The following is a 15,250-nucleotide window of genomic DNA, read 5'->3' as shown; positions in this document are numbered from 1 at the left end:
TAAGGAATCTACCCAAAAGAGAAGTTTCCCCAAAATTCTCTCTTACATTTTACTAAACAAAAATAATAATAAAAAAGAAGTAAGAAGAAAACTAAAAAAAAGAGGGTCAGTTAGAATCCCCGGCGTTTTTCCTGTTAGCCGACATTAGGGCTCCAATCCCTGAGTTGAGCATTTTGGTTGGCCAGCATTAGGGCTCCAATCCCTGAGTTGAGCATTTTTCCTTTAGCCAGCATTAGGGCTCCAATCCCTGAGTTGAGCGTTTGTTAGCCAACATTAGGGCTCCAGTCCCTGAGTTGAGCATTTTTGTTAGCCAGCATTAGGGCTTCAGTCCCTGAGTTGAGCGTTTGTTTAGCCAACATTAGGGATCCAATCCCTGAGTTGAGCGCTTTTCCTGTTAGCCAACATTAGGGCTCAAATCCCTGAGTTGAGCGTTTGTTTAGCCAGCATTAGGGCTCCAATCCTTGAGTTGAGCGCTTTTCCATTTAGCCAGCATTAGGGCTCCAATCCCTGAGTTGAGCGTTTTGCTTTTAGCCAGCATTAGGGCTCCAATCCCCGAATTGAGAGCTTTTCCATTTAGCCAGAATTAGGGTTCCAATCCCTGAGTTGAGCGTTTTTCCTGTTAGCCAGCATTAGGGCTCCAATCCCTGAGTTGAGCGTTTTTCCATTTAGCCAGCATTAAGTCTCCAATCCCTGAGTTGAGCGTTTTGCTGTTAGCCAGCATTAGGGCTCCAATCCCTGAGTTGAGCATTTTTCCTGTTAGCCGACATTAGGGCTCCAATCCCTGAGTTGAGCACTTTTCCATTTAGCCAGCATTAGGGCTCCAATCCCTGAACTGAGCATTTTTTTGTTAGCCGACATTAGGGCTCCAATCCCTGAGTTGAGCATTTTGTAGCTACCATTAGGGCTCCAATCCCTGAACTGAGTGTTTTTCTGTTAGCCAGCATTAGGGCTCCAACCCCTGAACTGAGCATTTTTTCTGCTAGCCGACATTAGGGCTCCAATCCCTGAGTTAAGCGTTTTCCTGTTAGCCGACATTAGGGCTCCAATCCCTGAGTTGAGCGCTTTTCCATTTAGCCGACATTAGGCTCCAATCCCTGAACTGAGCATTTTTTTTGCTAGCCAGCATTAGGGCTCCAACCCCTGAACTGAGCATTTTTTCTGCTAGCCGACATTAGGGTTCCAATCCCTGATTTGAGCACTTTTCCATTTAGCCAGCATTAGGGCTCCAATCCCTGAATTGAGTGTTTTTCTGTTAGCCGACATTAGGGCTCCAATCCCTGAGTTGAGCACTTTTCCATTTAGCCAGCATTAGGGCTCCAACCCCTGAACTGAGCATTTTTCTGTTAGCCGACATTAGGGCTCCGATCCCTGAGTTGAGCATTTTTGTAGCCAGCATTAGGGCTCCAATCCCTGAACTGAGCGTTTTTCTGTTAGCCAGCATTAGGGCTCCAACCCCTGAACTGAGCATTTTTTCTGTTAGCCAGCATTAGGGCTCCAATCCCTGAACTAAGCATTTTTCTGTTAGCCGACATTAGGGCTCCAATCCCTGAGTTGAGCACTTTTCCATTTAGCCAACATTAGGGCTCCAATCCCTTAGTTGCGCATTTTTACCTTTTGCGACATTAGGGCTCCAATCCCTGAGTTGCGCTTTTTAGACTAAAGTTGTCCCATCCCCTCATCAATCCTATAGATTATTATGGCGATTAACTCACGAAATTTTCCTAGTGAAACTGGGGCAGAAAAATTTCGTTCGTTTGTTTTGTTTGTCTCAGCAGGTCTGACCTCGAGACGCATGGATCGAGATGACCTACGGTTTGAGTCTCAATCCAGAATAAAGAAAAGAAGAAAAGAACAAAAAGAAGATGTTCCCAAATATTGGAACAAACAAAGGGCAGGTCGCTCAAAATTTGATCAAATTCCCGAGCTCCGCCAATCCCGTTTCACTCAATACTGCAGAAATAAACAAGCGCCTACAACTTGCGAGCATCAGGATTCAGATCGAAGTCTACAAGCAGAATCAGCTAAGACCCAAGATCAAGTTGCAAAAGAATTATAGATAGGAATCTTGTAACTAGCGGTTGACAGGCGTACGTAGTTAGTTCAGTTTCAATTTTCTTTGGTTGTAATAAGGAGGCCAGTAAAGCAGTAGTGGCAACAACAATAGCAGTAACTGCAAGCATTGCAATCCCATGGTAGTCCCAGCTACCAAAATTTCCCGAACTACATTAACCTGATTCCCCTTTAGCCAGGGATATGTAGGAAACCTTTGAAACAAAGGTTCGGTTAAATATTTTTCAAAAAACGCTTCACACGGAGTACTCGGATGGGCAAAAATCGCTCACCTTATCTTTGTACGAAAACCCTTCGTGTCTTCGGGCAAAGAGGGGCAGCTGTAAGCACGTGATTTTTGCCCTATGAAAGAATTACTCCCAAAAAATTCAAAATAAAATGATTTTCCTTGGTGTGCAATTTTGAAAATTTTTGTGACATTTTTGGATAATTATTTGTATTTGTCTGTGCATGTTTATTTGTTAAATTAATAAAAAATACAAAAATATGTTACACTTTGCATGTAGGATTTAATTCTACAATTGTTAGTAATTAAGTTTGTTTTACAAAAAATTAAAAAATACAAAAATAGGCATCTTTTGCATTTTTAGCATTTAATGTCCAAATATACAATTTTATGCTTAATTATTACTTAATTATGCGTTAGTTGTTATTGGGAGTTAATATGCGCTTTTATAACTTAATAATAATTTAAGGATTTTTAGAATTTAGTTTAGAAAAATAAAAGAAGAAAAAAGAGCAAAAATATAAAGAAAATCGGAATTGGGCTCTTCTTCAAATTCAAGCCACAAGCCCAAAAAATACTCAACCTTCCCCATGACCCGGTCCATTTCAACCTGGGTCAACCCGGTCCGCCCCATAACTAAACCACCCGCCCAACCCTTTTTCTTCATTTTCATTTTTTGTATCCCCCAAACCCTAAAGAACCTACCCGCCCCCCTCTCTTTCTTCTTCCTCTCCAAAAGCTTCCCCAAGTTCCCCTCCCTAGCAGCCATGGCTTCATCTTCATCGTCGACCACCCTCCAGTCCATCAGCCTCCTCCTTACGACCAGTTGTTGCCGCTGCTTCGTTTTCTTCTCCGTCCAAACAAACCCTCGAGACTCCAGCTCCCATAGTTGCCCGCCTCTTCTCCTTCAACACACACACGCATGCACAACATGAACTCCAGCTTCACCATCGTCCAACGACAGCCATGAACGACCCCAAGCAACCATGGCTGCTGCTGCTTCGTCCAACTTCGACCGTGGCTGCCCCTTTCTTCTTCCTCAACCTCACGTCAAACGACTACCCCGTCCGCCATTAACTATCAGCATGGCTGCTGCGTTGCTGTTTCTTCTGCTGCTCCTGCTGCATCCAGCCTCATCGAGCATCTGACTAAAGACCAAACTCCATCGCTGCTGCTTCACATTTGGGTTCGTCGCTTTCAGTCCAGTCCAAAAACGAGACTCAACCATCTCGTTTGTTCAAGCTTTGGTCGAGGTTTGTTGAAACAGTCCATACATAGTTCGAGTTCGTCGTTGGTCAGTCGTTGTTCGTCGTTTCAATCCGGTTAGTGGGTTTTGAGTTTCACTTTTGTCCGTATTTTATTTTTGATATTCTCAAATCTAAAATCGGTAAATGTTTGTTTTGTTCGTGTTCATTGTTTTGTTAATTTTTCAGTTTGTTCATGTGAAATTGTTAGTTTAATGTTTGGTAGATTCAAATTGAAGTTTAATTAATTATTTCTTCAGTTTGTTTTATGTGTTATGTATTTTTTCAGAAATTGTTAATGTTAGTTTAAATAATTTGAATCCGTCACGTTTGTTGTTTAAAATAGATTTAATGCATGTTCATTCTTTGTTTGAAGTTCGTTTTTAATCCAGTGATTTAATGTGAGTTTGTTTTGGTTTTTGATTTGTTGATTAGTTTGAATCATGTATTTTTGTTGTTGATATTGTTGTCTCTTTTCTCATTCATTTTTTGGTCTAAGTTAACCAGGATTGGTTCCCAATATGGTTAACTTATTCCCATTAATTTGAAGTTGAATGGTTCTATATATGTTCATGAGATTTGTTGTTGAAATTTGTTTAGAAATTGGTCATATTTGCTGTATTTTGGTTGAGATTGATTAGGTGATTTGATTATAGCTGATGGCGGTAGTTTGGTAAATTTCAGTACGTTCAGGGGTAAAATGGTAATTGCAGTAAAGTCGGAGGGGTACTTTTGGAATTGAACATTTGAACATTTATTTAAGTTAAGCATGGGGGGCAAGATGTAATGAGATGAGGTTGATATAATTGTTTAATATAATGGGGGACAAGACATAAATTAGTGGGTGAATAATGTAATTCTTTATGTTAAGCATGGGGGACAAGATGTAATGGGGTGGGGTTTTGATATAATTGTTTAATATAGTGGAGGACAAGACATAATGTAGTGGGGTGAGAATAATGTAATTATTTATGCTAAGCATGGGGGACAAGAGTTTAAAATAAAGAAAACATTAAGTAGTGGGGACAAAACATGCAATTGGGGGAATATTTGGGGTTGGGGATTCAAGACAAGATTCTTGTTATAAATAGAGACTTGAACATTCAAAGAGAACTAAGACTTGAGAGAAAAAAACTTAGACTGAACTTGAAAGATTTTTGAGTATTAATTTGAGAGAGGAAGACATTCCGAAAATCCCAAGAGTGTTAGAGAGTTAAAAAAAAAAGAAAACAAAAACAAAGGGAGAAGCGAGTTTAGTCTCGGGTTTAATACACGCCTGGTTTGTTGCTGTTTAGTTTGCTTACAAACTTTTGGGTTTATTCTATTGAGTTGTTCGGTTTTTCCTCAAAGTTTTCTGGGCCTTGAATCTGATTCGAATTTGTTGATGTTGGGTTGTTGTTGTTGCTGTGTATTTACACTACTGCTGCTTCTACTGATCTTCATCTTCTTTCCTTGCTTTCCCAAATACCAGGTACACAAACTGATACACTGGTTCATCTTGTAAGTCACTCGAGGCATGAATGCAAACAAATGAGAAAGATTTTAAGTTGTAATTTAATGTAGTCTTTTCCTTCTTTTACTGTCTGTATGTAGAATGTTCTAAGCGTTGCCATGCAAACTCCTTAAACAACTCACTTTTGAAACTTAACCATAATAACTCGAAAGTATGTAAATAAAGTAGGACCTTATCTTCATTTATTTTAGAAAACAAAAAAAAAATAGAAAATGTAGTCATGCTAAGATTATCCCTTTTAAAAAATAATGAGACGAGCCTCGCCAAATAAAAATGCAAATTGCGGGGCCCTCAATAATTGATCATAATAAATACTTAGAATTTGGGATGGACTGTTTAGTGAATTTCACTGCCTTCCCCAAAGATAATAACGCGTTAGACTCTTTAGGCGCGACTTAATTAAATTACATTCTTAAATTCGGGTGCGCATTTATGTGACCCAAATTCAAATCTCAACGGAGTCGAAATGTATTAACAACTACGGGTGCATTGATTGTGACGTGGTTCGAGATGCATTTTCACGACGTTGCAATTCTATAAAAAATAAATGATAATAATAAAAGCGGTTTAAACTTAATAAAAGCACATAAGTCACAACATGTATTTAAATCAGATATTTAGCCATTATAATTTAAGCGACCGTGCTAGAACCACGGGATTCGAGGGTGCCTAACACCTTCCTTCGGGTCAACAGAATTCCTTACTTAGAATTTCTGGTTCGCAGACTTCATTTGGAAAGTCGAAAATTTCCTCGATTTGGGATTCAAGATAAACCGGTGACTTGGGACACCAAAAGCCAAACCTTTCCCAAGTGGCGATTCTGAATTAAATAAATAATTCCATTTCGAATATTGTCACTTAAATTGGAAAAACTCGCTCGCGCATTTAACCATTCGGGGCGGGCGCGCAAAAAGGAGGTGTGACACTATTTATGTTGAAAAATCACTTTTTCATCCAATCCAAACAGACTCTTAATTTGCTAGCTTTCGAAACATGTGCATGACCGTGCCCACTTAGCCATTCATAACATATTTTGATACTATAAAATATTACTAATTTGTTCATTTATAATTGAAATAAAGAAGTTCCATAGACAAATAAAATATGCAACTGCAAAGGATAACAATTGAAGATTATGTAGTGGAAGATAGGAATTCTACTCCTGTTTGAAGACATATGATACCATTATTCCTACTACTATTATTCTATGGTCTTGACACCATCACCTTAAATACAAAATTAATAAAAATATTAATGCACTTACATTTAAATGGAAACCCCAATTTTATCACATTCAACAAGGCCTTGTACGTCAATAATTTAGTTCACTGATAAAAACATTAAGGTATCGTTTGGCATGTGAGATATGATTAAATGCGAGATTGTTCTATTTCGCATTTTGTTGAATTTTTTAATCTGAAATTAGCAATTTCGAAATTAATTATTTCTGTAATTAAATTAATAATAGTGAGACTGAGTGGAAGAGGTAGTTGGATAAGGATAAAAATGGAATAAACTCGCTAGCCTCTATACTCTACTTTACAGGCCTATTTTTTACCTGAACATTTTGACAGACAAAACTCTTTGACTGCTATACAGATATAACAGCAACATTTTCTGCATGATCTATTAAAATGACTAAACTATCCCCAATAACCAACAAAGCAGTCCCATTCCATTCATTGAACAAGGAGGATAAAATCGCCAGTTCAAATGAAATTTGACCATTGGTCTTACCCTCGGTTCAAACTTATGACCCTGACCGTTTAATTTCCTCGAGAATTTCCAGCCGTCGATTGAATTCCCCATAAATAAACATGGCCCACAGTCTTCTGGGCCCACTAATTCACCCCGAAAACGTGGCACTGCGCTCCACTATATAATCAGCTGTTTCTTAGAGGAAAATACACGGTGACATAACCAAGAGAACACAAAAGGGTTTTAGGGTTTTAAGCTTTTTAGGGTTTCTGTGAGAATGGCTGAGGAGAGTGGACAGAGGGCTAAGGGAACCGTCAAGTGGTTCAGTGACCAAAAAGGTTTTGGTTTCATCACTCCCGATGACGGCGGCGAAGATCTGTTCGTTCACCAGTCAGGTATCAGATCTGAGGGTTTCCGTAGCCTAGCTGAAGGGGAAACCGTTGAGTTCGAAGTTGAGTCTGGAGGTGACGGCCGTACAAAGGCTGTTGATGTTACCGGCCCTGATGGTGCGGCCGTTCAAGGTGGTCGTGGCGGCGGCGGTGGCGGCGGCGGTCGCGGTGGTGGTGGTTATGGAGGCGGCAGTGGTGGATACGGTGGAGGTGGCCGTGGTGGTAGCCGTGGATATGGTGGCGGTGACGGAGGCTATGGTGGTGGAGGCGGCTACGGTGGAGGTAGCCGTTATGGCGGCGGTGGAGGTGGCTACGGTGGAGGCGGTGGCTACGGAGGTGGTGGAAGTGGTGGAGGAAGCGGTTGCTTCAAGTGTGGTGAATCTGGTCACTTCGCTAGGGACTGTAGCCAGAGTGGAGGCGGCGGTGTCGGTGGCAGGTTCGGTGGTGGCGGCGGTGGAGGCGGCGGCGGTGGCTGCTACAAGTGTGGTGAGGATGGTCACTTTGCCCGTGAATGTACCAGTGGAGGTCGTTGAACATGGGTTGAAACCCTTTGTTCACTTTTTCTTTTAACCTGTTATGTTTTTGTCTAAATGTGGTGCCTATGGTAACCTTTCGTATGGGTCTTTGCTACTGTTTCTTCGACTATGGTTGTTTGCTTATTTTTTTCTTCTGCTTATTAGTAGTATCCGTTATACGGTTTAGTTCAGTTTGAAACATTTGGTAATGGGGAGTCTGATATTTTGTGGTGCTGCATTGAATACTCTCTGTACATGTTTACATACATGTTTCTGAAGAAATATCAATTAATCAACTGACAATATTTGTATCCCTATAGTTTCTTTACTGCATAGATCATCCACTCCCTTTTCGCTAAATATCTTGTGTTCTGAGGTTTTATTTAATGGGATTTGATAATTATTTACATTTTGATTGAATGCTTCTTGTGGGGAAAGGATGATATATGGGATGCTTTATTCGTTGTTAATTAATGGGTATTTGTTTGAACTTGACCTGTTTGTATGGTTATTAGTGTTTGGTTATGCTTTAAATGTTGATGCAAATGTCTTTTAGATTTTTATGGTGTTTGTGTAAATGAGGTCCTTGAAAAGGACAAGTTTAAGTCACAAGTGATGCTTATTCTGTGTTTAATTGAGTGGTTCTCTTTGTTATTATTGAAGGAATAACTTTTGACTTGGGTTTTTCTCATCTATTGGTCTAGCTATAATGCTCAACCGGATGCCACCTATTGTCAAGCATCAAATAATCTATGCATCTTTTTGGCCTTTTAGATATTTACTCTGACTAAATGCTCTACTTGCAAAGAAAGATACCATCTTTCTCATCCTTTTTTTGCTTCCAAATACTACTTAGCCAAAAAAACAGAGGATGTTTGCTTGAAAAAGTATCACAATGATCAGTACTAGTGTTTTGAAACTTTTTAAACAATATAATCTTTCAAAGTGAAACAAAATCTAATGCATATGCATGATACCCTAACTCTTGTTTCCTTCTGAGTTGTAGAACATGCGGGTTATCTATTAGGGAGAATTCTACTTCTAGCACTAAAGATTTGAAATATGAGATCAATATTAGGTACTCAAAAGTAAATGTCTATGATTACAATTTAAAGATGTTGATTGTAGTTGCTAACACAGTAAAGTGGATCATTATCGTTCCTGATCTCTCCAATTATTTGCCATTTGAGAAAGTTGAGTGTCTTGATACCTGATTTTTTCTATGGTGTGCTTAGTTTTTACGGGATTGCTTTTGATTTGATTCGTGCACCATTTACTTGATGGCATTTTCCGCCTTTAGCTGGATTCCTTGATTTCCAGCACCGTTAAAAGTATTTACTTTAGTTAGCAGTAAGCTGAAGTGTGAGATTTCGATCTTTAATGGATGAGTTTTTCCAGTGTCATTTACTTAAATATAGCGCATTCTTATAGGGGGGAAATTCTCAGGAAGTAGAAGACTATAAACCAAATAATGATATTCTAATGGCTCTTTCCATTTCGTAACTTAATTTTCTCTATACATGCTTTCCATAATTCACAACGCGTTGGAAGTTACAAAGTGGGGATGAATGACAACATAGTATAAAGTCGAAAAATCTCGAGGTAACAGCTTATTCGACAAGAAGTAACTCGAACCATCCTGACCATTGCTCTGTACTCCTCGTGTTTACTTTGTGTAAAAAAAGAGGAGGAAAATCAAGTAGATATTGACCGCTGGAAATTGAATTCATAATCAATATTGAATATTCAGTACCTACCAGTCTTAATTTGTTTTTGTTGTCAGCCACTTGTGTCTTGATTACCTACCTCTACTGGTCTTTTGGACTGCACAAAGAGTTCTACACTATCGCCATTTGCCATTGTGATCTTTGCTCCATCACACTTTGATATCAGCTTTGGTCCAACATGAAGAAGGCGTCAAAATTCAACCTAAACCATGATAACAATAGCATGATTGATATGAACTCAAGGTAAAGGCAAAAGCACATTGAATCCTACAAAACAAAATGTCTAGGCCTAATAAAATTTCTCCAATCCATACTTTGGGGCAGAATGCCTGCCATATCCAATTTGGTGGCATGGGAAATGTAGAACTATAAGAACTGAATTCCTATAGCTTTTAAGCCATAAGTTAGGATTTCTAACTTTTGGCTTGTCATTTTAGCTTAAAACCAAGTGCTTAAAAGCACTTTTATTACTTTATCCAAACACTACAAAATGGCTTAAAAACACTTAAAATAAGCTAATCCAAACGGATCAATAACTCAATGATTTTCTTACGAAGGCTGCAACTATCCTAACTCACAAGATGTGAAAAGACGAGAGATTGCAGATGATGTACACTAGGAAGTCATAACAGCCAAATCTTGGTTGAAAACTTAGCCCTTCCAGCTTTAGGAACAGATATAAAATAACACTCAGTAATTCGAGGGTAAAGCTCAACCAGTGGCAAAGCAAGGAACAAAGCTGGATGACATACGATCAAAAGTTCGGGATGGTGTGATCCAAGTCAACCTTAGAGGCAAAGCAGTTCCTTGAGTTTGTCCATCGAGTCAGTAGCACACTTGCAAAGGTGGAAAGCGGACAGATATCATCGAATCGGATGTGAAGAAATTCCTGAAATCCACTCTTAGAGTTCGAGAATCCAAGCGCTGGCAAGCCAGCTAGCGAACCAAGGGGCAACGAGAGGGCCAAAAGTCAGTTCCGTGCCTTAGTCATTCCTCTCTCTGGTAGCAATCCGTTTGCCAGTGGGTTATGCAAGGGTGTTTAAAGTCTATTTTTTTATCAACAACACGTAATATTTTACCCTATACGTAGTATAATTTGAACATGTATTTTACCCTATACATAGTATAATCTTGGCCATACATAGCTTCGCCCTTGAGCTCAACTAACAAGAAAATCGAATAGACAATGCTGGTGATTTGAACATATGTATTAGCAAGGTACATGAAGCTAATCTTGTATACGATCCAAGATTACTGAAAAAAGAAATTTAAAAAGGAAAACTAAAAAGTATCTAATTTTTCACATACTGTGGAAGTATTATACAACTTGATAGGTTCACAGCCGTGAGCCTCTGGATTGATAAAGTTCCATAGTTTCTCTGCCTTTGTTCACTAATTCTTCAACTATAGGATCTTGCATTAGGTGCCCTTGCTTTGTAGCCCATTCCAACACTATGTGTGCATTATCATCAGCTAATGCTTCACTATCAGGAACATGTGTTGCTATGTAACTCAAGAGTTTCAAACAAGGAATCTGAACCATTTGTTCTCCAAAATAAATCAATGGAACTAAGTGCTTTGTTCCTCCTGCCTGAATTATTGCCTTGCAATGATTGACTCTTAGGAAATTTTCTGTACAAGCAAATTTGTTGAGTGCATTTGCAGCCTCAATAGTTACTTCTGGTTCTCTATCATCTAATAGAGCCACCAATGGACTAATGATTCTTGTCTCCGTTGCTCGAAAAGTTCTAGCTAAATGCCCTATAGATTGGATGCTTGGAATAAGCAATTCTGAGTCTTCCTTGTTGATAATTCTCAAGAATTGATCTACCACGGCTTTGGCAGCTGGTGCTGTGGGCTTAAAGGCAGAACGTCTCAAGTCTGCATTTTTCTCAGCAACACCTGTGAATTTAGGAGTGTCAAATGAGCAGTTGGACTAAATCTAGGCAAGTTAAAATGTGTTGAATCAATAAACTGTCAACAGTTTGTTAGGGCCAAGAGGGGCGAGTCAACTTGGGCTAAACAATGGGCCATAAACCACTTCGCTTTTATTGTCATGATTATATCCGACCAACCAAACAAACAAAACTAATAAATGCCCTATATGAATCTTCACCGAATATGTTACTCCAATTAAGTTCATCTTCGACCTATATTATACAAAGTATATCTAAACAAACAACCCAAAATATTTTTTATCTCTATATTTTGATAAGTATTTTAGAGGTCTGTTTGGGTTTCATAAGTTGTCCAAATCTGCTCAAGCTTTCAAATGGACTAATTTTGGTTATGTTCAAGAAAATCTGCCAATGATTGTATACTCAGCCTAATTTCACGTGCCATATTTTTATGAACTAAACGTGATACACCTACCTGTGATCTCCATCAGTGCATAGGCTGAATGATATTGTACTTCATCAGGGCCTTTCTCAAGCAAAACTGCAAAGCATAATAGAGCTCTGGATTCTGTAATACTACTACAAATGCTAACATTTTCAGCACAAAGATGTCTAAGTGCTCTCGCAGCCATTGCTTTCATTTCAGCCTTTGTAGCTGGATCTTCATATTCCCTCCCTTTAATGCTAGTCCCAGTCAATCCAACATGGTGTTGCCTCTGCTGATTAGCGTGTTGTCGCTGCTGCTGATTCGGATTTGCTATAGGATTGTTGGGCTGATTTTGTGTCTGGTTTTTCACGGCCATTGCACTTGTAACCAAATTATGCATTTGGTCAGTTGTTTGATTATCCATAGGGTGAGGAATTTTACTCTGAGTTCTATTATCATCATCGTCAACCTTGCCTCCAGGGTGAATATCACTGAATTTGCTAGTACTAGAAGAATTAGAATGAGCCATTGCAGCTGCGTGTATACACATATGATGTTTGTTTGCAGCAATAGCATACTTACTATGTTCTTGAATTGTTTCAAAAGCAAGATGACTAACCAATAACCTAATAGTATTAGTTTGAGCAAAATGATCTTGACATTTGTGGTGATTCTTAAGCCAATTCTGCAATAGCCCAAGCCACCACTATCTGAACTTTCATAGGTCCATCTTTGAGAATTTTAGCAAAGACAGAACAAACACCAGCATTCACAATCTGTTCAACACTCTCAGGGTCTCTACCAAGTAATCCAATAGCCCTCGACGCGTTCTCCTGACCCTCCATTCGTCCTTCTTTAGCCAATTTCAACAATGGCGCGACCCCGCCTTCTTCTATAATCAACTTGCCATATCGCTCGTTGTCTCGAGCCAATGACACAAGCGACGCGGCCGCATCAGAACGGTCCTCTAACGACCCTGTACACAAAATAGCAATTTGTTCCCATATGAGACATAAAATTGGCTCGTTAGCTGCAATTGGAGGAAGCCCGAGATACTCATCGTCGCGATCGTCCGCTGGCGTTGAGACACGTAGCAGCCATTGAACATCCCCTATTGAATTCTCAAGCTGTTGTGCCGTTTTCTTTAAAGCAGCAGTTGGAATGATCGTAAAAACACGACTCAATCCTCTGGCACAACATTTGAATACGAGGGTGAGTGCCTTGTCCAAAACTTGTTCCGTGTCATCGATGATTCGACGTGTTGGACGTTCGTATAAGTCGTTGCTAGCGCGCGCGGCTTGTCGGAGGAGAGCCGCGAGCCGCTCTGTTTTGGCTTTGATTTCAAGACAATCTGCTTTGAAATTGCAAACCTCGTCAGCTGCTTTTGTTACCTGGTCTGCCAATTGTATTGGCCTTGCTAGTATTTGTTTCACTATGTCCGCCATCGTAATAGCGGACTATTAATATTTCCTTAAATACCACAAATCAAAGTTTTTTCACAAGGAAAAATGAAACCACATGATGTGGAAGAAGAATATGAGTAAAAGGGATACAAAGAAAGAAAAAAAAGACGGGGGAATTGCGTTAAACTTTATATTAAAAAATGGTAAGAAAACAAGAAATGAAAAAACATGAAAGGTCTTTTCTTTTTTTTTGCTTGTTTCGTAATTGTAGGTTTGAGTTCTTGATTTTTTATTCTAAGGGGGGTTTAGGGAAATGATGATATTAGCCATAAACGGAGGAGGACAAGAGGAGGGTTGCGATAGGCTGACGGCAGGGGTTGTGATGGAGGGAGGATGGATTCAGTATGGGTTTTGGAATGGTCAAACGCAAATGTCTCTTTTAACTTTCCATGAAAATTGAGAACAAACACTCATGCATGGACGTTACAACCTTATTTATAGGAAACATATGTTTGTACTAACCAAAGAAATTAAGCAAGCAGCTAATATATAAAAGCCATTCTATAAACCATTGGATATCATATGTCAATTTTCAGTTTAAGTGGATGGGAATGTTAAAGGTTGGTTAACAGGAAAGTAACGGGAGGAAACATTTATATCTAGCTCTATAGCTACTACCCCATTTAACGTACTATGAAATGAAAAGTTGCCTATAAGTGTGTAAGAGCCCGTTTGGATTAGTTGACTTGAAGTAGCTGATAAACATTAGGTACTGAAAATCACTTTTAAGTGATGAAACTGATTTAATAAATAAGCAATTACGTGTTTGAATACACGTGCTGAAATTGATAATAAGCTGCTACAGTATTTGATAAAAAAATACTGATAAGCTCTTTTTCCTATTAAAATGACTTGAATAACCTTAGAATTGTTTACACTTATAAGGACGTAATTTCTTCAAAATTTTAGATTCCAGATCGATTCAAACACAAAATATTCTATTTGTCATTTTATTTTAAATACAATTGTGATTAGATAAAATAATTTTTATGATAAATATAATTTATTTTATGATAAGTATATAATCATAAGTTGTAATAATTAATAAATTGACAAAAATTTCTCAGTAAAAAAACAAACCTAAATAGAATAAAATATTTGAAAAGAAACACTGTATTCATCAACACAACCCTTAGAAAGCAATACATCAAAAATTTGATATGTCCTCGTTTATTAGATACAGTTCAAAGATTAATACACAATCACATAGATACAAATATGCAAAGAAATAGAGAATTTGCTTACTTCAAATAGTCTGTGAAAATTGTAGACATGAAGAGGGTGGGGGGAGGGGTTAGGTTGAAAAAATACTTGAGGCGGTGAGTATCGAAGCAGGAGTTTTGTTCTGAAAAGAAATATTTTAGGGATAAAATAGTAAAAATCTTGGTCAAACTTAAAGTGCTTATAAGCTAAAAATTCATAAGTTGGGGGTGACCAGCTTATGGCTTTTGGCTTATAAGCACATGGCTTATAAGCACTTTTAACTTTACCAAAAGCGTAGATAAGCCGAAAAGTACTTCTAAACTAGTTTGACCAGCTTATAAGCTTAGCCAAATACCCTCTAAGTACAGTCAAACATTTTTATAACAGCTTCGTTTGCTCTGATATTTTTTGACTGCTATAGTGAAGTGTTGTTATAGAAAACATCTATTATAACATAACATAAAGATCGATTCCAAAAATAACTTGACTTTTATAATAAACTAGTGAACTGACCGCACTTCGCGTAGTTAAATTAACGATATGATCAATTTCTAATATCCGAATAAAAAAATAACAAAAGTAGTCAATCGATTTAGTCTTATTTTCTTTTCATAAATAGTTATATCCAATAAATGGTGTGGTCAAAATTTATTTTCTCTACTTCTTGGAGGCACTTATATTAATTTGACCACCTATCATGATTATTTTCTTAAGATTTCTAATAAATATATTTAAGTTAGAAACTTATATTTTCAAAATTTTAGGAAGTGAATAAATCTATGTCCAAGTGTTGCTTTTCTTCTCCTTACTTTCATAAAAATAAAAAAATAAAAGAGACTTTATTCTATTTTAAGGAATAAAGAAAAGGCAAAAAAGT

General features: G+C 38.2%; 1 protein-coding gene and 1 pseudogene across 1 annotated transcript; one reads left to right on the top strand and one right to left on the bottom strand.

Moving 5' to 3' along the window:
- Window positions 1-6,943: 6,943 nt before the first annotated feature.
- Window positions 6,944-7,969, top strand: LOC107832840 (glycine-rich protein 2). The gene has a single exon (XM_016660734.2). The coding sequence runs from the start codon at window positions 7,029-7,031 to the stop codon at window positions 7,671-7,673; it is 645 nt and encodes a 214-aa protein (XP_016516220.2). The 5' UTR covers window positions 6,944-7,028; the 3' UTR covers window positions 7,674-7,969.
- Window positions 6,964-13,593, bottom strand: LOC107807987 (uncharacterized; annotated as a pseudogene).
- Between the last annotated feature and the right edge of the window lie 1,657 nt (window positions 13,594-15,250).

This window comes from Nicotiana tabacum, chromosome 7 (genome assembly GCF_000715075.1).
Source record: "Nicotiana tabacum cultivar K326 chromosome 7, ASM71507v2, whole genome shotgun sequence".
Taxonomy (NCBI): Eukaryota; Viridiplantae; Streptophyta; class Magnoliopsida; order Solanales; family Solanaceae; genus Nicotiana; species Nicotiana tabacum.
This window is presented reverse-complemented; position numbering and strand designations above follow the sequence as displayed.

Coding starts and splice junctions, on each gene's coding strand:
- LOC107832840 (XM_016660734.2), top strand. CDS start 7,029: ATGGCTGAGGAGAGTGGACAGAGGGCTAAGGGAACCGTCAAGTGGTTC.